The following is a 23,458-nucleotide window of genomic DNA, read 5'->3' as shown; positions in this document are numbered from 1 at the left end:
CTATTCAATGGACTATTAAAAACTTAAACTCTCCATAATGGATCAGAAAACTGTCACAGTATTTCTCCTATGTAGAGATTAATTGTACAAGAACATTCCGAATTCGCTTAATTTTTGACCAACTCTTATTAATATTTTATTAGTAATTATTACAAACTTTTGGCCAATCATGAACAATTTAAAGTTTTTTGTGAATAAAACTAGATTTGTTGGGATCTCATGAATTTGCTCTCAAAAAATTAGTTTCAAACAAGAATTCAACATAATGTTTCAAAACTTGCACATTTTTACAACCTCACTTTTCCCAGTATTTCAAATGCTTAAGGTTTGAATTTAGATTGGATGGACCATAAATTTATTGATTAATTGAACTTTAAAAAAAAATTGAAATCTGAGACAAAATTACAGAATCAAACTTTTAACAATTCTGTTGATTTTTATTTTTTTGAACATGCTGGGAATTGGTTTATTTGAATAAGTAATGTTCTTTAACATGTTACACATACACAAATATACATACTTTTGAGGTTTCGGGACAGGAGATTTCCGATTTCCGAATTAACTTTTTCACCTCCCAGCAGCTCTTGAACTCCTGATCAATTTTGCCGAAAACATCATCCTTCTAAATAATCAGGATCTTTAGATACAGTAGTACCTACAGAATATTTGCTCTCTCATTAGCACCACGTATTGATCTGTCCACCACCCAACAGCCCTGTACCTCCTGATCGACTTTGCCGAAGGCATCACCCTTCTATATAATCAGGATCTGCAAGTGTAGCAGTATAGAATATTTGTATGTGCACTAGCGCAGTCTAGCGGCAGAATCTCGAATTGATATGTCCACCTTCCGGTAGTCATCGCCCGTCTAAATAACCAGGATCTTGAGATACAGTAGTACAGAATATGTGCATGTGGGAAGCTCACTAGTGCTGCATAGCTGGAGAATTCCTTGACGTCCTGACCAACTTTGCCGAAGTTGGTTCCTCCCCTTGGCTAGTTTTTGTACCTTGCTGTTGGTGGGTGGGCTTAATTTCTTGCCTTATAGTGGAGTGTTGGAGATGGTAGGTTTATGGTCGGCGTTGCTGACTCATGCCGTGATAGAATGGCGCCATGGGCAGGCGATGGGGATTATTAAGCTTCCCCTCTCTGATGAACCACTGCATGAGAGAACCAAAGATCTAGTTTGGCAGTGATAGTATCACACTTGTTACTCCTTTGTTTGAGAGCCGCGTTGTAGTACGCTTACATATAGGCACTGACGTTGGGTGCGGTACTGGCGGGTTTTGCCGCAAATCACTCTTATTTTTAACGTAGGACTTTGTCTGTGATTTCTATATAAGGGTACACTTTGTGTAAATCGAAAATGGAACATATAACGAAATTATGAAAGATTTTGAACGTCAATAACTCAGTTGCCCTTGGACCAATTTCAATTATTTTGTCATCAATCGATCAGAAATATTTCTACGTACCGATAACAATGTTTCCGACTGTTGATTTTCAACAATAAATTATTGTAAAAGTGGTAAATGTCAAACATTGTCCAAAAGCGTCGAAATAATTAACAAATCCACTAATAACGTACATGCATATGCTGCTTCCCCAACACAGTCATCAGAGAATAGTTTCTAGACGAAACAAGTCGAAGTGGCATTCGCCTCCGATCTTCGGGCGCGTGCGAATAGGGAGGATGCAATTTCGTAACATTTTGCACACTCATCGCCATATTCCGAACCACACGTCCCCAACGACCACACAAAATTCTCTCCAGAGTTGTAATCTTGTAACCAAACTTGGAAGCAGGGGTGCAAGTGATTTTGATCGATTCTCTTCATCGACTTTCTGTTTCGTTAATAACTCGACGGCAAACACATTAATTGATACGTTTGTAGTTCTGGATGATAGCAGAAATAGTGCGAAATAGGTTAGTCAAGGCATGGTCATCAAAAGAGAAAATCGATGAAGAGAATTCTAGATAGAGCTGGAATAAGCGCGTACCAGTTTTTGTAAACAATGACTTCTCTCGATGATCTCTAGGAATTCAAGGCACGCTCACGCAAACCAACATTACCTTCTGGTAGGGGTAGTCTTACCCTACCTGATGGTGATGTTGATTTGCGTGGGCGAGCCTTCACTTTCAAGACATCATCGACAGAATTGTTTACAAAAGCTGTTACGCCCTAATTCCAGCTCTATCTTGAATTGACTCCCCCCCCCCCCCCCCCGCTTTTAAGCCCCTTAGTTCAGTCGTCGTCATAGCAATGAAAACTAGCATCGAACTGCTTTTGGTGCATGGGTTACGCTTGCTGGTCGACATTTGCGAAGGACCGCCAAAAAACATGAAATTTCACTATTTTCTAGGGATGCCTAAAAGTCCAATTATTCGATTAAGGATTAACCGTAAAGATTTTTCTAGCAGTGGCCACCCTGATTTCAAGGTCAATCCAAAGAGAATATCGAAAATAATCCAGGTAATTTGCAAAGGAACTCTGAAGAAATCCTGCGATAATTGTTGAATTATTTGAATACTAATATGCAAATCGTTATCGGTTTCATTTTCACCTCGTAGTTCCCTTCAACACATTTGATTTCATGGTCAAAAACAACAAACAAAATAAACTTCGAGAAAAACAAACCATTTGTGATCTCGTTTTTAAAAATAAACTCTCTAGGTAGCTACATGAATCCCACACCCCCAGGCGAAAACAAGAAGTGCACAAGGAAAGCTCGAACGGAACGGGGTAGCTCCTTCTACCGGCCACGGCCCCACTGAGTGCGATGTGCAGAAAGGCAGCATTGTGGTGCCTAGTACATATTTTTACCGTTTCTTCCTACGCGCACGCGAGGAACGGCACTTCGAAAAAAAAGGTTGTTGTTGGTAAATAGATTATGTTCAGGCACAAAGAGGAGAAAAGAAGATCACCGATCTGCGTCGCGTCGTCGTCGTCGTCCGTACACGGCCGATTAAACCAACTCAAATTGGAGTTTCATTCTCTAATAGAGAATTTGCTTATTAAATATTAAGGTTGGAATCAGTTCCAACCGGTGCGAATCCGGGCTTAATGTCAGTGCGAACCTCAACCCGAACCAGGGGACGTTCACACTGATGTTTGAGTAAATTTTGAAAAATTTCTGCCTTTTTGATGAAGGTACACTCCCGATCATAAGTTTAAGGACACCCCAAAAAAAAACATGACAAATTTGTTATGTTCATATCTCTGTCATGTTACGTCCAATTTTCGTTCTCTTTAGATCATTTGAAAGGTATTGAATGGAACTTTCCTCGTAGGCAAATTGTTCAATATAATTTTCAAATTTTGTGTGCTAAAAGTTCACCCAAAGTTACAATATTTTTCAAAATTTACTCGGTAGAACCGTGACTAATTTTCTCAGAATTGGGTTGACCAAATTTTGAAATAAAAGTAGTAGTTGAACACTTATGCTATACCATTCATACGATTCAAATAACCTTTGGAGATCGAAAATTGAACGTAAAATTAGAGATCATTGAACAAAACATGTTTGCATGGTTTTTTTGGGGTGTCCTTTAACTTATGATCGGTAGTGTATTCTGATATATCTTGGTATTTTTTAAAAATAATTAGATAACGAACTTCGGCATAATTTCCCTGAACTTCGGCAGAACTTCTCTGAACTTCGGCAGGACTTCGCTGGACTTCAGCAGGAGTTTTCTGAACTTTGACAGGCTTTCCCTGAACTACGGTAGGACTTCCCAGAGGTTCGGCAGCCCTTCCCTGAACTTCGGCAGAACTTTTCTGAACTTCGTCAGGACTTCCCTGATTTACGAGAATTAAAGTGAAAAGACTTTCCTGAACTTCAGCAGCCCTTCCCTGAATTTCAGCAGCACTTCTCTGAACTTCGGCAGAACTTCCCTGAACTTTGGCAGAACTTCTCTGAACTTCGGCAGGACTTTCTGAACTTCAGCAGGACTTCCCTGAACTTCGGCAGAACTTCTCTGAACTTCGGCAGGACTTCCCTGAACATTGGTACGACTTCCCTATAGTTCGGAAAAACTTGCCTGAACCAAGGTTGCAAAGACTCATTTCAGCTAAAATAATGTTTTTCGGAATAATAAAACCAAAAGATGGTATGATGGCATGTTTCACTTGTAACTTACAAGAAGAGGTTACAAAGTATGCGTTGGAAACAAAACCTGTAAATTTTCCTTTCTATGAGTCACAATCAGCGATTTGCTGATCGCTGAGTGAGTGAGTGAGTGAGTGAGTGAGTTTGTGAAAAATCGCTGATTGTGACTCTCATGAAGTGAAATAAACAGGTTTAATATGTCAAACACATTCTTTGCAACCTCTTCTTGTATCCTACCAATTCAAAATTTGATCATGGCATCTAATTATTTCATAATTTAGAAAAACATTGTTTTAGCTGAAATGAGTCTTTGCAACCTTGGCCTGAACTACGGCAGAACTTCCCTGAACTTCAACAGACCTTCTCTGAATTTCCACAGAACTTCCCTGAACTTCAGCAAAACTTCTCTGAACTTCGGCCAGGCTTCCCTGAACTTCGGAGGACTTTCCTGAACTTCGGCAGGACTTTCGGCAGGGCTTCCCTGAACTTCATCAGGACTTCGCTGAAGTTCGACAGGCCTTCCCTGAAGTTCGACAGGCCTTCCCTGAACTACGGCAAGACTTCCCTGAGCATTAGTAGGACTACCCTGAACTTGGAATCTTGGAATTGAAGTTGTCATTTCAGTAGTAGAATTATTATAATTAACTATTGTATAATAATATTGTGTTTACGAATATGTTCAAAACTTCAAAACTTCCCATTTTTCTAATTTACAATGCTTGTTGGTCTTGGTGTATTTTGAATTTGGGTGTGGTTTGAACGGGTGTGGATTCAGTATCAACGGAAAAGCATTAACTTTCACCTTAAATCTTGAACCAGGTTTACCCATATAAGACCTGGTTTAAGGCTTAAGCGGAGGTGAAAAAATCGGCCCTGAGACTGACACAATGACGCTCGTACATTTTCTATTATTATTTAAATTATAAATGATGCAAAATTCAGCACCGAAACAATTTTGAAAATAATTCCAATATAATTGAGAGAAGTGTACCATGTGCATTATAACAAGAGTTGTGAGAAGAATTATATGATGATAGGATGAGGGTTCTTGGTCCAATTCTGATTCAAAATTAGTTCTGAATTTTTTTTAAGAGTGCTCTGATGAGAATTCCTTGGAAATCCCGGAAACACCAAAGATGATCTTTGTGGATAGTTCTAAAAGAATTCTGGGGTCATTTCTAAGGATACTTCGAAGAGAACTTTAAAGAGCTCGAAACAAGAGGGAATTCCAATGGAATCGATTGTTGAGGGTTCAATCTCAAAAGAATTCTTAGAAGAGTTTCAAGGAAATTTTGAGGAGAATACGTAATGAATTTTTATTGTTCTAAGTAAAAATTTATGACGTTTCTAAGGTTAACTGCAAGAGAATTCTAAGGAGAATTAAAGTAAATTTAAAATGGATTCGTATTTTCCTCAAAATTGCCCTTTGCTCGCTTTCTACTTTCTATATACCATTTTCAAAATGCCGTACTGCATAGGAACTATCAGCTCCATACTTTCATCTCCTCTCCATCGTACAAAATGTCCACTTTAAGTCTGATACTTGACATTAAGCATCTCAATCTAGGAAAATAATCTATTTCTAAAACTTTTGTTGATTGATAATATTATTTTTGTTAGGCTAATTTTAGAGGCAAACTTAAGGGAAAGGGAATGATTCGAAACAAGTTTTTGCGATCATTCTGAAGAACTTATGTAAAAAGTTCTGAGCGAATTATGAGAGATATCTACCTAGATATATCAAAATTTTAAAGATTTCAAACGCAGAATATAATGCACGTCCTTTAAAAAAATTATGTTGTTGTAATTATCCTTACTTTTTTTTTTTTTTTTATTCTAGTCATTTCTCTTGGGTCATTCGTGACTTGTCCGGGGGTGAGATTTGAACTCGTGACTTTGGCGTGAGAGGTATGGATGCTAACCACTACGCTGGGGTCGCCCACTCTTGGTTACTTAGTTATTATTTAAAAGTCACCATTTCCGTAATTTTTGTCACTAAAGTCACTACTATTATATCGCATCAGCTCTACTCTATTGTCGTATTGCATGTGCTCCATTTTTCAGCTCTTCCTTCCTTAAAATGATGTCTGTAGCTTTTGTAGGTTTTGGTATTAGCTACAACTTTTGTAAATATTTTAAATCTGTATCTATTATGTATGTTGACCCAGAGCGAGCAGAACCAACCATTGTTTTTCAGTGAATGGCAATTACATTAACTGAAAATCAAAAACAAGTGCTGCTAGCTCTAGTTCGTCATACATTAGAGATACAGATTTGAGATATTTTCAAAAGTTGTAGCTAATATCAAAATCTACAAACGCTTCATACATGTCTTAACGGAATTTTGTTGATAGTAAAAGTTAGAGACAAATTAATGTAAATCAATGTTTCAATTTTGTGACCTTCCCGACAATTACGCAATCGACACTTGTTCGCAGTAGATCGCCATCGGACCAATTACGCTAAATTTGAACCTGTAAATCAGATGATGACTGTTTATAATCATCATTGTGATATGATTGACCTAGATATGCCCTCAACAGAATTAAAAATATATTTCAGAACTCTGCTAAGTCATAGAACATAAGTCCTAATGTTAATATGTAGTCTACGGTTTGATTGATTGACGAATAAATAAATAAATAAACTGCCTCTAAAATACTGGAATTCGGTATATAACTAGTTTATTTTGACTAAAAACAAAATTAAGATTCTAGAAGTAGCTTTCAGTGATACATATGCACGTCTTTTGACGTAGGATTACGTCTTTTGACAACATATTGGGGGTGCAATTAAAAAAAAAAACCAAAAGCGGCCGCGTTACGTAAAGTGGTCAGGTTTTGACCGCTTATAACGCTGTCAATAGCGAATGGATTTTAATTCTAAATAAGCCAATCGATTGGAAATTTTTCTACAATTCTGAAATGAACACTTCATCTATTTTCAACAGGTCACTATTGAAAATTACACGAATCTCCAACTGTTGCAATGGTGATCAAAATTAACACCGATTGTGTGCAAAAAGCACTTTCCCTAACACAGATTCAAAAATCGAATTCCATCTAGTCTCGCCGAACGGTGTATACAACAAATGACTCCCCACAAGCAGCTAGCTATCAAGGCTGCCCTCAAGAGCCCTCAATTCACCGAAGAAGGAGAAAGAAGCCGCACCTCTACTGATCGGATTCAGTTGCTCGTCGTGAGCCGCTGTGGGCTATCTATCTCAAGCGCGATACCCTTGTTCCAAAAAAACTTACAGCTCACCAGCCTGATCCCTAATAGCTCAGAATTACTCAATCATCGCGACAAAACGGTCCTGTTCAGGACCACCATAAATTAGTGTTGTTTAAGAGTTACTTTTCATTGAACGTTCGCTCGCCTTGCTGCCAGTCACATCTCTTTGATAATGTAGCCAGCAACCAAACGTTTGTGGTCAAATGCGTAACAGTATTGATGTTACACATAAAAATTCTCGCAATGATCGAATACCACATGACCATGTCAATTAACCAGGAGCAGTTCGAATTAAGGTAAGGTTTTCTCCAGAACGCTAGAAAAAGCAAAAAAAAATCTAGGATTTATATGATTGATCGACAGACAGACAGACAGACAGACAGACAGACAGACAGACAGACAGACAGACAGACAGACAATCAGACAATCAGACAGACAGACAGACAGACAGACAGACAGACAGACAGACAGACAGACAGACAGACAGACAGACAGACAGACAGACAGACAGACAGACAGACAGACAGACAGACAGACAGACAGACAGACAGACAGACAGACAGACAGACAGACAGACAGACAGACAGACAGACAGACAGACAGACAGACAGACAGACAGACAGACAGACAGACAGACAGACAGACAGACAGACAGACAGACAGACAGACAGACAGACAGACAGACAGACAGACAGACAGACAGACAGACAGACAGACAGACAGACAGACAGACAGACAGACAGACAGACAGACAGACAGACAGACAGACAGACAGACAGACAGACAGACAGACAGACAGACAGACAGACAGACAGACAGACAGACAGACAGACAGACAGACAGACAGACAGACAGACAGACAGACAGACAGACAGACAGACAGACAGACAGACAGACAGACAGACAGACAGACAGACAGACAGACAGACAGACAGACAGACAGACAGACAGACAGACAGACAGACAGACAGACAGACAGACAGACAGACAGACAGACAGACAGACAGACAGACAGACAGACAGACAGACAGACAGACAGACAGACAGACAGACAGACAGACAGACAGACAGACAGACAGACAGACAGACAGACAGACAGACATACAGATAGTTTCATGAGTTGAGGTAGGGTCCAGGTGTGGGAAATGCCTTCCTGGCGTCGGTAGCATTGGTGCTCAGCACGGAAAACAAAATCGACGGAAAACAAATCCAAGGAAAAAAAAAATTAAGTGAAAATTCCCCAAATGGAACATTTGGTTAATTTTCACTTAAATTTTTGAAGTGTCAAATTCAAGTGAAAATTACCCAAATAGAACACAGCCTTATTATATGAGTGACCTACCCTTATAAACGGGTACCATACACAAACGATACCATAGATGGTGCGACCATACCGCATAGAGTTGGGATGATATTCAGAATTGGTGGTTAGGCGTTTTTTATGGTTATCGTTTATGCGGGTACGCTTTGGCGATGTTTGAGTCAAAACCCATTCAACTTTGAGTCGATCTCATCGGCCGTGTGTGTGTGTGTGTGAGGAGATTGTTGCCCTCCACGCTTTCTCGAAGTGCATTCGGTCGTTCGCTGTAACCAACGCATGTCATCACAACGCGAATCTCGAAAGCTTTCGCAGCTGTTTGTCGTTTTGTCGTTCAAATAGCGGTCCCCTCTCGAACATTCTTCGAATTCAAAAATGCAAAAGGAATTCAAAACGGGAGTGGAACTGGTCCTATGTTTGTCTTTCCTCTTAGCATAACTAAATGTCTGATGATATGGTACTCACCGAAGCAGTCTTTCGTAATGTTCTGCAAACCAGTCGGAGATGTTTTGTTTTTGAAAATCTCTCAACCATTCCATCAGAAATACTAATTATCATTGTTTTTCTTGTACTTGCAGGAATATGAAGTGTTTGTGCTGCTAAGCGGAAGAGTTCGGCGAAGAAGAAAATGTGCTCAAATCCAAGTGGATCCATTCCGCTGGTAGTATTGTTGAAACCGAGATCGCTGGTTTGATGTGTTTTCCGAGTTCGGACCATCGCGAGTGTACCGGCCATCAACGGGTTTCTTTTGGTTTGACTAAGGCCCTCGAGTGCATCAGTGAAAATGCCGGTTGTTTTGAACGGATCGATCCCTCTGCCCAGCATTCGGATCTACACCAGTGCCAGTGTGCTGTTGGTGTCGCTGTGTCTGTATTACGCGATCAGTGTGACGAGTGATCCCTTCTGGAGGCAGCAAAGTAATGCCACCACCGCAGTGACTTCCGGTGCAAGCAATGTGAATGCGATCCTCTCCGGTACGGTGCCATCGGAAGCGGCGGAGGCGGCTGCTGCTGGTGCGGTTCGGGATGTGGCTGCCGGTGGTGTCGGAAATGTGGGGGTGGGCAACAAATTGGACTCGTTGTTGACGGTGAAGGAGATCAATGATTTCGAAGAGAAGATTCTGGCGGCAACGGATGCCGACCTGAAGAAAATGATGGAACAGGAAGCGGAACTGCTGGAACGGTCCTCAGCGAACGATTCCCGAACGATCGGAGCGCATCTGAAGGATATTGCTTCGTTCATGGGGAGTGAGCCGATTTGTATTTGGGTGAGTAGACGTATAAAAGCAGTTCCACGCCAAATGACTAGTCGGATCTGATGCGACCTGCGACTTTGCATCATTTTTTGTTGTTGTCAATGGTTCAGATTTGAGCTACAGTTCGCCCATTTTGAATCTCGCAAAAATCTTCAAAATGGCGTATTCGATATTTTTCAACAAATCATAACTCGAAAACGTCACTTTCAATCGAAATGGCGTCTGAGACAAAGTTATAAGAAAAAATAATTGATGTTCCGGAAAAATATACACGGTAAACAATATCAAGCAATTTAGTTAAAAAAAAAGCCATTATAGTGTTTAAAATTTAAATAAAAAAATACCATCTTGATTATTTTTTTAAATATTTTTTATTGAAAATATTATTATATCTTCTGTGATATTTTCAAGTAGGACACTTAAGGTGATACTCTAAGGAAGCCTTAGCGTGAAACTTCAAAGGCAAAAATGTCAGCTTCCATAAAACATACAAATTTGAAATTGCTACTCTCTGTTTGTAGTAGCACAGCAAACAAGGAGTAGCAATTTCAAATTTGCATGTTTTGTGGAAGCTGACATTTGTGCCTTTAAAGTTTCACGCTAAGGCATCCTTAGAGTATCACCTTAAAAAATTACAAAACATCAACTTTCCTAGCTTGTACCCCCATGTTTGTCTTTTTCATCAGAGTGTAGCTTAGTTCGAGATCAAGAGCACATTACCCTGTCATCCATTTCTTACAATTTGTTACCCCTAGCCTCGAGATAGCCGCGATTAAAGGGTGATACGGTCAAAATTTGGTCAATATCAACTTGACGTATTTCTTTCAATTTTGCGTTTAAAAAACCTGAACACCCCTCATTTTGAAGGTGTGTGTGTGTAGAATGTTGCTCCTATTTTGATTTTGGAATTCACTCTTCAGTTGTCAAAATGCCGTCCAAGGAAGAAGCGGCGTATCAAAATTTTGCTCGCGCATCGCGAAAATCCGAGCTACTCGCACGCAAAGTTGGCAAAATCGCTAAAAGTTGCCAAATCAACCGTTACAAATGTAATTAAAGTGTTTGGGGGAACGTTTGTCGACAGCCAGGAAGTCTGGATCGGGGGGAAATCGAAAACCGGAAGCCGCTGAGACGACAAAGAGAGTTGCCGGTAGTTTCAAGCGAAACCCTAACCTCTCTCTCCGAGATGCCGCAAATAAGCTGGGTGTATCGTCTACAACCGTGCATCGAGCCAAAAAACAAGCCGGACTATCGACTTACAAGAAGGTAGTGACTCCAAATCGCGATGATAAACAAAATACGACGGCCAAAGCGCGATCCCGGAGGCTGTACACGACGATGCTGACGAAGTTTGACTGCGTGGTAATGGACGACGAAACCTACGTCAAAGCCGACTACAAGCAGCTTCCGGGACAGGAGTTTTATACGGCAAAAGGAAGGGGAAAGGTAGCAGATGCTTTCAAGCACATGAAACTGTCAAAGTTCGCAAAGAAATATCTGGTTTGGCAAGCCATCTGTACCTGTGGCTTGAAAAGCAGCATTTTCATAGCTTCCGGGACTGTCAACCAAGAAATTTACGTGAAAGAGTGTTTGAATAAACGTCTGCTGCCTTTCCTGAAGAAACACGGTTGTTCCGTACTGTTTTGGCCGGATTTGGCATCTTGCCATTACGGTAAAAAGGCCATGGAGTGGTACGCCGCCAACAACGTGCAGGTGGTTCCCAAGGACAAGAACCCTCCCAACACGCCAGAGCTCCGCCCAATTGAGAAATACTGGGCTATTGTCAAGCGGAACCTAAAGAAGACCAAAAAAACTGCTAAGGGCGAGCAGCAGTTCAAGGCAAACTGGCTTTCTGCGGCGAAGAAGGTGGACAAGGTGGCTGTACAAAATCTGATGGCAGGGGTCAAGCGTAAGGCCCGGCAATTCGGATTTGGAAAAGCGGAAGCCTAACTGAATATTTTTCCTAAATTTTATACTAATTGAACTTGAAAAAGAAATTTAATTTGATTTTTTAAATAAACGATTTCACCGATTTACACGCGTTTTCCCTTGACCAAATTTTGACCGTATCACCCTTTAATCGGCCCCCGCTTTAGTAACGTTAGTTTTAAGTAATTTTGTAATCTAAACAATGAATATCGGCTCCGCAAAGTTACAGCAAATGAGCCTGGAAAAATAAACGGCTACCTTCAAATCACGCTTTTTCAAAGCTGCCGCCATACGCATTTTTTTCGTAACGTTCTTGGCTATCATTTGGAGGGTGAGCCCCCATGGTTCCAGACAAAGTGTTATTTTGGGCCACCCTACTCTCTATGTTCGCCTCATCAATATGTCCATTCATAACACCTGTGTGATACCAAAACGTAGAGCTCTATCTTCAGCTCTATTTGCTGTTGACCTTTCCCAATAACCTGCGAGCAAGAGCATCACCAAAAAGATTCCAAAAATAACTTTGCTCATATGCTAATCTTTGAGAGTTGAAGTTGTTTCAGACTCACTTCTTCATTAGGTGATTTAGTTTATTTTTGAAAATTCTTCTATTTTGCATAACCACCTACTCAAACGCAACAGAGTATCGTGTACATCCTTTCCAAGAAATTCTATCAAAAGGCGACCGCTTCCTTCGATGAACGACGGTGGGTCATGGCATTTTGGCAAATTTATTGTCCAACAAAAAAAAAAGCGGTTTTTATTAGTGTTTGGGAATGATTCCATGGAGGAGTGTCCCGAATACTCAACACAACTCAGACAACTGGTCCCATGTTGCGACTAGAATCGCCGAAAAGTGGATGAATGTTTTGTTGACATATTTGCCGCACTGCGCTAGCAATTTTACGGCCAGAGAGGTTTCCCAAGAAAATTGAAATCATCAAAATCTCTCCATCTATCGAGGCATCCAGTGTCGTACCTAATTCCCGCTTATAGATTTTACGTAATCCCTAGCCACAGCAGGGCAGGCAATGGAAAGAGCGCCACCGATCGCGTAAGCAAGCCGTGCAAAACCAGTCCCACGACCGGTCCGCGGTCCGGTCCATTTCAGCCCGGTATAATTCCACGCGCAACAAATTGGTGACCAAGTGCGAAAACACGAATCCCCCAAAGACTCACCTGACGACTCATTACGTCCACGCCGCACAGTGGGGCCGCCCTGAAGAAAAGACGGTCAAAAACTTTTTCTCACCTGTTCAGACGTGGTAGAGGTTAGGTGTTTTCTATACTTTCTGATTTTTTTTTTTTAGATATCCGATTCATGTCTTGGACAAAGTTGTAGAACTATTAATTTTGCTCAAGACAGCAAATGTCTACATCTTAACCCTAAAACTCTCGAAAAGTTAAATAGCTCGTCCTCATTATCTTTAAGAGATCGAGTATTCCTATTCAAAATATTTAATGATTTAAAATCCATCACTGAATTTCAAAGTCATGACTATGTTAATAGCAAATTTAACTCCGGTTTGAAAGCATCAAACATGGAGCTAGTTTTCAACATATCAGTAATCATGTCGATGGATGATTTCAGTAAAAATTCCATTTTAGAAGCAGTTAGTCAAAATCATTAAAAATTTCGGTTAGAATTATGGTAGCTAGAATTTTGATTTCGATTTCTGAAGCAGGGTAGCTGTTTGTACCTACGGTGCGTTTCCTAACTGTCGCTTAGAACGAGACATACAGACTTTGCGAGTCTTACATTTCCAAAAATTGGATTGGTGGTAAAATTTGAACACCTAAATTTCTTGGGATCACAGGACAGTCGTCCATTGCGTAAGAGGAATCACCACAATTTATGCATTTTGCTGGCATGTAGCAATTTTTGGTCCCGTGATGCCATCCCTGGCACTTGCGGCACTGGGTGAGGTTTTGGAAATTTCCTCCAATCTTCATAAGGCTAGCTTTTTCTAAGGCCTTTAGGTTGTTTAGTTCACTTGATGTGGATTTCATTTTCATTTTGATTACTTGAACTGACTCAACTTCAAGTAATTTTGTCAATTCATCTACGATCTGATCCAGGGACTCACCACTGGGCAGACCCTTCAAGACAACCTTGAAAAGACGTTCAGTTTTGGTTTTGTAAGTGAAAAAATGATGTTGCTTCTCAGTAAGACATTTGAGAAGACGTTTGAAACCGTCCAAGGTTTCTGCCAATACACGGTACTCACCCCGCGGTCAATTTGCAGTGAAAACTTGAATTTAACGAAGTTCAAAAGTTCCATACGAAGGGCATGCAAACCTGAAGTGGTTATCACAATAGGGAGGACCTTTTCCTTCTTGGTATTAAGCCGGGAATGTTTAATGGAATTATTCCTGGATGATGGATCATTCTCATCATCCGTGAGCATATCATATTGATTGCTCAAATAAATTTCATCAGAAGAGACATCAAGAGATTACCCTTTTCTTTTGCGTTTAGGCGCCATGGCGGCAGAAGAATGTTTCTTCAAATCGGCTTCCAAGCAGATTACTATAAGAATCCGAAGGATCGAAGAGGAATTTTCCAAATCGGCAAGAGAACACGATGCGGACTCTACCCCCGATTTTGTCTGCTTTTTTTTCCAGATTTTGTCAGCCTGAAGATGTTGCTAAAGTTTTTGATTTTTAAGCATGAATTCTCAAGCATTTCGCTTCAAATGACACTTATTTTTTTTTCTGTCGCAACAATAACAGAGGTAACCTCAATTACTGCGACACTGCACAGCTGTATCGAGTCCCTCCCGATAAATGTAATTAGGCGGCGGATAGAGCTGGGATGGCTGCAATACAAGTTATGGGCAGATACCCCATTCAAGAAGAAGGTTTCGTGATCGCCAAAATTAACGGAATATTCATATGCAGTTGCTACACATTCGATGGATGATGGAGCAGTTCCACGAGACGCTGGGTGGACTTACCGATGTGCTGATCGGCCGGTAGTCATCGGAAGAGACTTCAATGCTTAGGCAGTGGAGTGGGGAAACAGATGTACCAACGCAAGGCTGTTCAATAAAGGCACCACCAGCACTTTTCGCAGAGATGGTCAGGAATCTATAATCGACGTCACTTTATGCGGACGTTGTTGGTGGAAAACATGTATTGGAGAGTGTGTGAAGGATATACCCATAGTGACCATCAGGCAATCCGAAATGGCATCGGCCAACGGAATCCTGTGGCAGTACAGATGACGAGAACTTGCGACCTGAAGTCGAAGACGATTTGACAGAATCGTTAGGGAGAGCATGTGACAGACGCTTACGCAATTAGCACTCTCCGCGCTAGTTGTCTCAGAGCCAGAAGACGTGTTCAGAGAGCAAGAACAGAAGCAGACAAAGAGGAACGTAGAGGAATGTTTCGAGCACCAGTGGCGTCACGTGAGAAAATTCACTAGTTGTGCACCTATTTTATTTATATTTTGTCTGTAACAGTAGAAGCCAATTTTGATGCATAATAAAAAAATGGGATACAAATCTTTCGACGGGGGTACCTGCATAAAAAATAAACGAAATGATGATGGGAAACAGTTCTGCTACCAGTTTTGCTTACTCTTGCATAGAAACATTGATTTTCTTTTTAAGTCTCATGTTTATGATATTTGCCATCGTTACTCACCTTCTGGCAAACGGTCTTTTCAGGAAGTCATCAACAATATCCTGTTCCATGATTCCTATTTAATTTTGCACTATGCTATGAACAATATTCCATCAATGCTCTGAGGCTACTGAATGAAATGCAGACATGGTAGTGAGAAAATTTAAAAATTCGATGTGTGCGTGTAGGTAGGTATGCAACGAATGACGGCTCTCCAAGATTCAATCAATTCAGAGAGAAACTCAAATGCGACGTACCGTAATAAAAAATAACCATAAACGAACGATAACCCAAATCATTGAACTATTCCACAAATGGTTTGGATGATACCCAGAACACGTCGTTAAGCAAATTAACCATACAATTTTTATTAGGGTAGCCTATACGTGCCAATTTATTCTCTTCTCTTTAAACTGTGCAAAGATAGAAGTGCGCAAAATAAACACTAACACAGCGGCAATTATGCTTACGGGACTTCAATACATATACAACTGATCTGGTTGTAAATACGAGCATTTCTGGTGCACAAGCATAAGTGCTCAGACTGGGAGAACTTAGCATGCGGTGGCTTTGGTAGAACGAAGGCATATTTTCCTTGCTTGTTTTGTGTCGCTCATTCGCCATAGAAGCCCAAAAAAAGTGTTGTCTGCACGTGGTAAAATCCCAGCGTGCCCGTACGTGAAAACAAGATCGCTATGCCTCGCGTCTGTTTTACGTACATTTCTTTCAGTGGTGGGTAAAACGGAGGTTGAGCAGCGATGTGGTAAACAATTCAGCTACTATCCAGTGATGTGGTGGATAATTCAGTTACTATCCATATGACACCAATAAATAGGGCGGACAAAAATGGTTTTAATTGAGTATTAAATTTTTACCTCTTAATTTTTATGAAATATAAACTTTACTTTTTGAAAATTTGAGACTGTGCAGTGCACGAGGTGCACATATGGACGAGACGCCACTGGAGCACATGAACGAGAGATAAAGCAGAGCAAGTCAAACTGTCAACTGGAGCTGGGTTGAGACGCTGCTGGCAACGACGCACACCGTGTTGTGATGACGAAAATCAGATGCCCGCTGAAATGTGCTTAGAGAACCTGAAAGTCATCGTGGAAGAACTTTTCTCGAAGCACGATCCAACGACCTGGTCACCTACATCGTACGGAGACGGAGAGGGAGATAACGACGAAGTCACCAACGAGTAACTCGTAGCAGTGCCTGCTGGATACACTCGGACAACTCTTGGAGAGGATCATCCTAAACAGGCTGACGAAATACACGGAGAGTGAGCAAGCATTGTCGGAGTGGCAGTTCGGAGAGCAAAAGTGGATGCAATTCGGACAGCTGTCGAGAGAGCCTAAAAAGGCGTTGAAATAGAAGTGGAGAGGAGATCGATATTGCGCTGTGATAACGATCGACGTCAAGAATGCGTTCAACAGCTCTAGCTGGGAGGCCGACGCTACATTCCAGAACCGGGTTCTGATCTACGAGCCAAATATGGGACAGATATCGATTAGGATCACGGTGGGAATTTCACAAGGCTCCATCCTTGGTCCAACGCTCTGGAACCTGATTTAAAACGGCGGTCTAACTCTAAAGCTACCCAAACGAGTTGAGATCGTTGGCTTTGCGGACGACGTCGTCTTACGGTAACAGGCAAGACGCTGAAATAGATGGAAATGTTGGCGACCGAGGCGGTCGACATGATTGGAAACCTAATGCATGGAGCGAAGCTGCAGATAGCCCACAACAATAATAAGAGCTGCTGATATTGTGCTTGTGTGAATTCTGAAAATAGCAAGCAAAGATGTCCTAGTTATAACATTTCTGATCAGAAATGGTTTAATTTACACCAAATTGAAGAATTAGAACGAAATCACACATGTCATATGATAGTTATTTGATATTTTTCTTTTTGCTCGAATGTTGTTCTACCGTTTGTGTTGTGTAAGGGAGTCGACGGTAGAGCATGAGAGTACGAATACAAACAGACTGTCGCGCACGACAACGAAGCGAGTGTAGTAGAAAATGTCAACTGTTTCAACCCCTGCCGTAGCACAGGGATTGAATAGCAAAGTTGCCCGGAAGTGCCCATTTTTCAGCAAGGCAATCAAAGCCAAGCGACTTAAGTTTGCTAAGAAGCATGCCGATAGGCCCCTTGAGTTCTGGAAAACAGTTCTCTGCACGAACGAATCAAAATTTGAGCTATTTAACCGAAAGCGGTGGGTTTTTGTTATGCAGCTCGAGTTTTAGGAGCGCCACATCCAAGGCACGGTGAAGCATGGAGGAGGGAATGTGATAGTCTGGGGGTGTTTTTCGTGGGTTGGAGTGGGAAGCCCCGTGAAAATCGACGGGATAATGAAGGCAGATTCCTACATCAACATCCTGCGGGAAAATCTTGATGTTTTGCTATTCCAGACGGGCCTTGAAGAGAAGTTCGTATTTCAGCAGGGCAACGACTCGAAGCATACTGCCAAGAAGACCAGGTCTTTTTTGCGGTATTGTCTGATAAAACTGCTGGAATGGCTTCCAAAAAGTCCGGACCTCAACCCCATTGAGAATTTGTGGGTGATTCTCGATGCCAGGGTTGACAAAACTGGTGGTTCCGATAAAAATAACTATTTTGAAGTGCGAGCTACCAGTTACGTCCACTCGAAGATCAAATGCATTGTTTACAAAAGCTGATACGTCCCTTTGAAAAAGTTATCGATAATGGTCGATGTCACTTCACGGTGAATATGAAGTGAAGTGACAACTTTTCACTATACTCACGGTGAAGTGATTTCCATTTGATTTGCCCGGGAATCACTTCACCGTGAATGACATCTTATCACTTCACTTCGTTTTCACCGTGAAGTGACACCCGTAATAAGGGTCAGTAGTTATGACCGTCTTTATTTCCCACTGTGCGCCGCCGTCATCATCGCGATGCATGTTGGTGTAGCTTGCCTCTACATATAGACGGCTTCAGCGCTGCGTTCCGTGAAATGGGAGAAAGTATATATTAATGCCGGAGATACCTATTACTCAAAAACAGAAAAAAAAAGTAGCACGAGGTGGTGACAGTCGCTTATTGGACTCGGGTGGGTAGTAAACAAAACAAAAAAGACCTTTCTGTGTTTATTGATTACCGTAATATTTCCGCACTTTCTAAATGTTTAACAACTTCGAGCGCAGCTTTTGCTCGAATAGAAAGGAACATGGACTTTCATCGTACCGCGGTGAAGCCCGACGGGGTGCCAAACGCGTGGAATTGCGCGACAGTTAAAGTCACGTTCTAAAAAACGCGTACGAGCTTTTTGGTTGAAAATAAATGGCAAGTTGTTCACCACGAGAGCCTTGAACGTAAACCGTCACATGATTATGGTGCAGTTGAACTCCGATGCGTATTGCAACCGCCGTGCAATAGCTTGCAGCTTATTGCTGTCGCATTAATTTCCTGATTATGGAGGAGGCATCCGAAGGGTGCTTGTCAATCACCAGGTTCTAGACTACACGGTCGTTCAGACCAGCTCAAAAATGAGTCGAGTTGACTAAATTTCAGCAAAAGTAGATTTTCTCGAAAGTGAGTTAGATCTTCCGGGGTTTTCTAGGAAAAACTTCTCGAAAATGAGGGAAATCAATAGAAGTTTCACTCAGTCTATTAGTATACTCTTAAACTGAGTAAAACTTCCATGACTTTTCTTCAACGGCGCCGGTGGTGTAGTGGTAAGCACCATCCCATTAGGCCTGGGTTCAATCCCAGTCGGCACCGCCGGGATGTTCTGAGGCATAACATCTCTGATCACGCCTTCCTTCGGATGAGAAGTAAAGCCGTTGGTCCCCGGCTCATGAGTTGATGGGTCGATAGGTAGGATCCAGATGTGGGAGCTGCCTCCCTGGCGTCGGTAGCATTGAACGGAAAACAAGATCGACGGAAAAACAAATCCATTTTCGCCTAAATTGAGTCGACTCGACTCAATTTTGAGTTGGTCTGAACGACCTGTAGAAGAGGATATAAATAGATACAGTCAATAATGCAATGCGCCTTGCGAGACGCATGATAAAGGAATTTGATATGAAGGATTTTTCTCACACTCCAGTGTTTATAACAACGTTATGAAGAGAGATCCTTCGAACATACGTACTTGGACGTCTTTCAAGATTTGACCTGCTGTACAGGTTGCAGGACAAATGGTTGAAAGACAAAACGTTGAATTATAAAACGTCGAATGGACAAAAGGTCTTATGGACAAACGGTCGAATGGTTCAAAAAGGGCCAAAAGGTGGAAATGGATATAAGGTCGAATGGACAAGGTGTCGAATGAACAAGGAGTCGAATGGACTAAAGGTCGAGTAAGCAAAAATGGTCGAATGGTTCAAAGAATAACAAAAGAATTGAACGGCCCAAAGAAGCACAAACAGTCGGATAAACTAAACATCGACTGGTGATAAAAGGTCGAATAATGAAAAGAGCAACAATACTTCGAATGCACAAATTGTCGAACAATTGTAAGAGAGCCAAAGCTCGAATGGACAAATTGTGGAGAAATTTTATTTCTTACAGACAAGCACAGTTCTTTCGAATCATATTTTTTATGGATAAAGGACTGGGTATTAAGGTGACAGTGGATCAGTTTTGAGTGACTCACTTCTTCGATTAAAAAAAAAAACGCAACGTTCTAGTAGAAAAATTCTTTCGTGGAAAATCAAACAAGCAAATTTTCTTTCTCTATACAGCCATTCCATAGCAAAACGATACAGTGGTTCTCAAAATTTTTGAAAAATTGATAGTTTTGTTTCTTATCGCAAAATATTAGACCCGTATTTGTTAATTCTTTAATTAGAGAGACCATTTCCTTGTTGTTTTTTAGAATTTTTCTTATCTGGAACAGTTGTCTAGGTTCCACAGTGATGAAAATTTGCTATGCTTTAGATGTTACAGAAATGTCTATATTCGAGATCTTTAGAATTGTTTGTCTTCAAATTATCAAAATTAGTTCGAGACTTTGAACATTTTTTTCTGCACGTCAATTTTATACTCAAGTCCAAGATTTCCTAATAAATTTGTCTGTTCAATCTTTCACACCCAAAAATTCATTCTAATAAGCAATTCGCGATCTGAATCTAAATTCAACTTAGTTAATAATTTATTTCCAAAAAATCGAAGCACATAAACTGAGTATTGTGTGAGGAAATAGAGGTTATAAATTAATCGTTCTCTTGATTATTTATTAATTATTGATTTTTCGAAAACAAAAATTTATGACATCCTTCAACCATTCGACCTACCATCCATTGATGGCAATCGAATGTGCAGGAAGGCAGCTTCCACACCTTAATTGACCTTTAGAATTTGACTTAAAAACCTCACATCAAATCACAGGTTGATTTGGTAACAAATTAGCGTTAGAAAGATTCATCAAAAATCCGTGTGTAAAGTCTGAGAACATCTCAAATCCGTGTGTAAAGTCTGAGTTGAGAACATACGGAATCGTTCACTGTCCAATTGATGTTGACGGAATCACAAATTTTCAGGGGCTTCGAAAAAAGTTGTATACCTAATACAATATTTTACTTCGAGATCTTGAAAGCCTCAAACGTAAGCGGCACTCTGGTGGTATAGTGGTAAGCGTGACTGCTTATCACTACAAAGGACCTGGGTTCAATTCCAGTCGGTGCCGTCGGAATTTTCTGAGGCATAAATCTCTGATCACGCATTCATTCGGAAGGGAAGTAAAGCCATTGGTAGCCGGTGCATGAGTTGATGATTCGATAGGTAGGGTCCAGGTGTGGGAGCTGCCTCCCTGGCGTCGGTAACATTGGTACTTTTTTTTCCCTTTGGTTTGTTTTCCGTCGATCTTGTTTTCCGTGCTGAGCACCAATGCTACCGACGTGCCAGGAAGGCAGCTCCCACACCTGGACCCTACCTATCGATCCATCAACTCATGAACTCATCAACTCAGAGATGTTATGCCTCAGAAAATTCCGACGGCGCCGACTGGGATTGAACCCAGGCCTGCTGGGGTGAGAGTTAATCACGCTTACCACTACACCACCGGCGCCGTTAACATTGGTACTCAGCACGGAAAACAAGATCGACGGAAAACAAATCATGAAAAAAAAGCCTAAAATGACAAAAAATGGTCTAGGACAATTTTCAAGCTCTCGACATAGTGTCAAAGGCTAGAATTTTGAATAATATTTTACACAAGGTAGCTTTATTTTTTGTCCAAACATCGAGAAATGGTCATGACAGAGAATCTTGCGTTACTTTTTAAGTTCATTAAATTGTATTGTATTTTTTAATAAACCGGTAATACCAAAACAAAATATTTCCAGGTCTTCGAAAAAAAAAAAATGTATGCCCATGACCATATTATGTATTCCTTTTTACAGGAGCATTTAAATGAACTTAAATTCTATATGTTCAAAATATTGGAAATTATTTCAGGCCGCACAATTTTCTCAATTTGTTTGTCTTAGAGATCTCGAATTTCTAAGTCCCAGCAATAAAAAGAAAATGATCCAAAACACTAAAATGTATCCGTAAATCCCTTTTTTTTATCGATCGAGATTTTAAGTCCTAGATACATTCAAATTTGTTTTATATCCGTGATCTTTCCATCTGAGCGTTAATAAAGAAAACTAAACTAAACATTCCATCTGGGAAAATTTTGCTCGTTCCGTAATATTGAGATTTTTTCTTAGATTGCGATATGGGAAAGTTGTTTAGATCCCAGAGTTATGATTTTTTTTTCTATGTTCAAACATATTCTTGGGATGATGATGATGGTGATGATGATTTGGAACTACCACTCATTGTAGCAAGACACCAGTCTCATCAATCTGCCATTGTATGAAGGGCCCAAAACGGATTGGGTAGATCCATGGGCAACATCGCCCACGTGTATCTACGGGATGATTGAGAATCTCTTTCCAACAGCAGAATCATACAACCGGTCAAAATCAAGCCATCCAACAGGAGGATGCCCCAATGAGTGGGGAGATGAGCCCGTCCACTATTCACGAAATGTTAAAGACAGTATTCCCACTCTCCCCATCCATTTCCGTTCAAATGGGTGCCTTTCTTCCCAGCATTTATTGGTTATATAATAATATAATGTTCTATTTGCAAATGCTATCATTTTGGTTTTTGTGACTTACCTTTGATAATAAAGAAACTGTTATGTTAAATATATGGAACTATTTGTGAAATGCACACTCTCACAGTGTTGGGAAAATATCAAAAAATCAAATCTCACCAACGCCCAAGATCACGCTTGATTTTTGTAGACAAAAATCAACAAGCAAACTAATGCGGTTGTTTTTGCAAGCTGTGATATCGCAGCTCGGAATATCAAGTTAACAAAACTCATCTACTGCAAATCTCACCAAACTGTGGTGAGATTGAGTTTAATGATTTTTGCAACCATAATTTCCATAACGGCTTGCAGCAGTCCCTTCATGTCTGCCATCGGTGAAGATTAAAAAGGGATAGCAAACTATGCTTTCTCTTTCTAAGAAAACGATGTGCAATGGAATCATTTTTGTGTCGAGTCAACTCTCAGCTTGATTTTTGCACATTGTGAATAGTCTCGCAATATCAAAGGATCTTGTACAATCAATATCAAGCATGATATTTTGTTCCAATATCACGCATGAGAGCAGAAAAATATCAATTGATTTATGATTTTGCCAACACTGTACTCTCATGTATAAATCTCCCCATATGGGTTTTTCTTAAGTACATTAATATCCCTTTTGCCAGTTACTCAAGTTTTTATTACTTTTTTAATTATGTACATATCATTAAAACCGATAAGTGATCTCCACTGCATCCTTGAGTAATTATTTTTCTCTTTTCCAGTGTCTATATTTCCTATCCCTCTTGCCTTCGTCCTCTGTAGATTCCCCACCTGAAATTTCGCTATTCTCTTCAATTTCTTCAGCTTGTTTTATTTTTTTTCCTATATTCAGCCAAAATTAAAACTTGCTTCATTTAG

At 40.5% G+C, this 23,458-nt stretch overlaps 1 protein-coding gene across 2 annotated transcripts in view; it reads left to right on the top strand.

Annotated features, from left to right (window-relative positions):
• LOC135710547 (E3 ubiquitin-protein ligase AMFR-like) overlaps positions 1 to 23,458 on the top strand; it is a 147,278-nt gene that overhangs the window by 37,170 nt on the left and 86,650 nt on the right. For both annotated transcript variants that reach the window (XM_065233150.1, XM_065233149.1), the window contains exon 2: positions 9,241 to 9,929. In XM_065233150.1, the coding sequence (XP_065089222.1) occupies positions 9,447 to 9,929 (483 nt within the window). In that variant the 5' untranslated portion in view covers positions 9,241 to 9,446. The remainder of the gene's footprint in view (positions 1 to 9,240; positions 9,930 to 23,458) is intronic.

This window comes from Ochlerotatus camptorhynchus, unplaced genomic scaffold (assembly GCF_037179485.1).
Source record: "Ochlerotatus camptorhynchus isolate MF236.1 unplaced genomic scaffold, CSIRO-AGI_Acam_v1.1 ptg000391l, whole genome shotgun sequence".
Classification (NCBI taxonomy): Eukaryota; Metazoa; Arthropoda; class Insecta; order Diptera; family Culicidae; genus Ochlerotatus; species Ochlerotatus camptorhynchus.
Note: the sequence above shows the minus strand (reverse complement) of the source record. Positions and strands in the feature narration are given on the sequence as shown.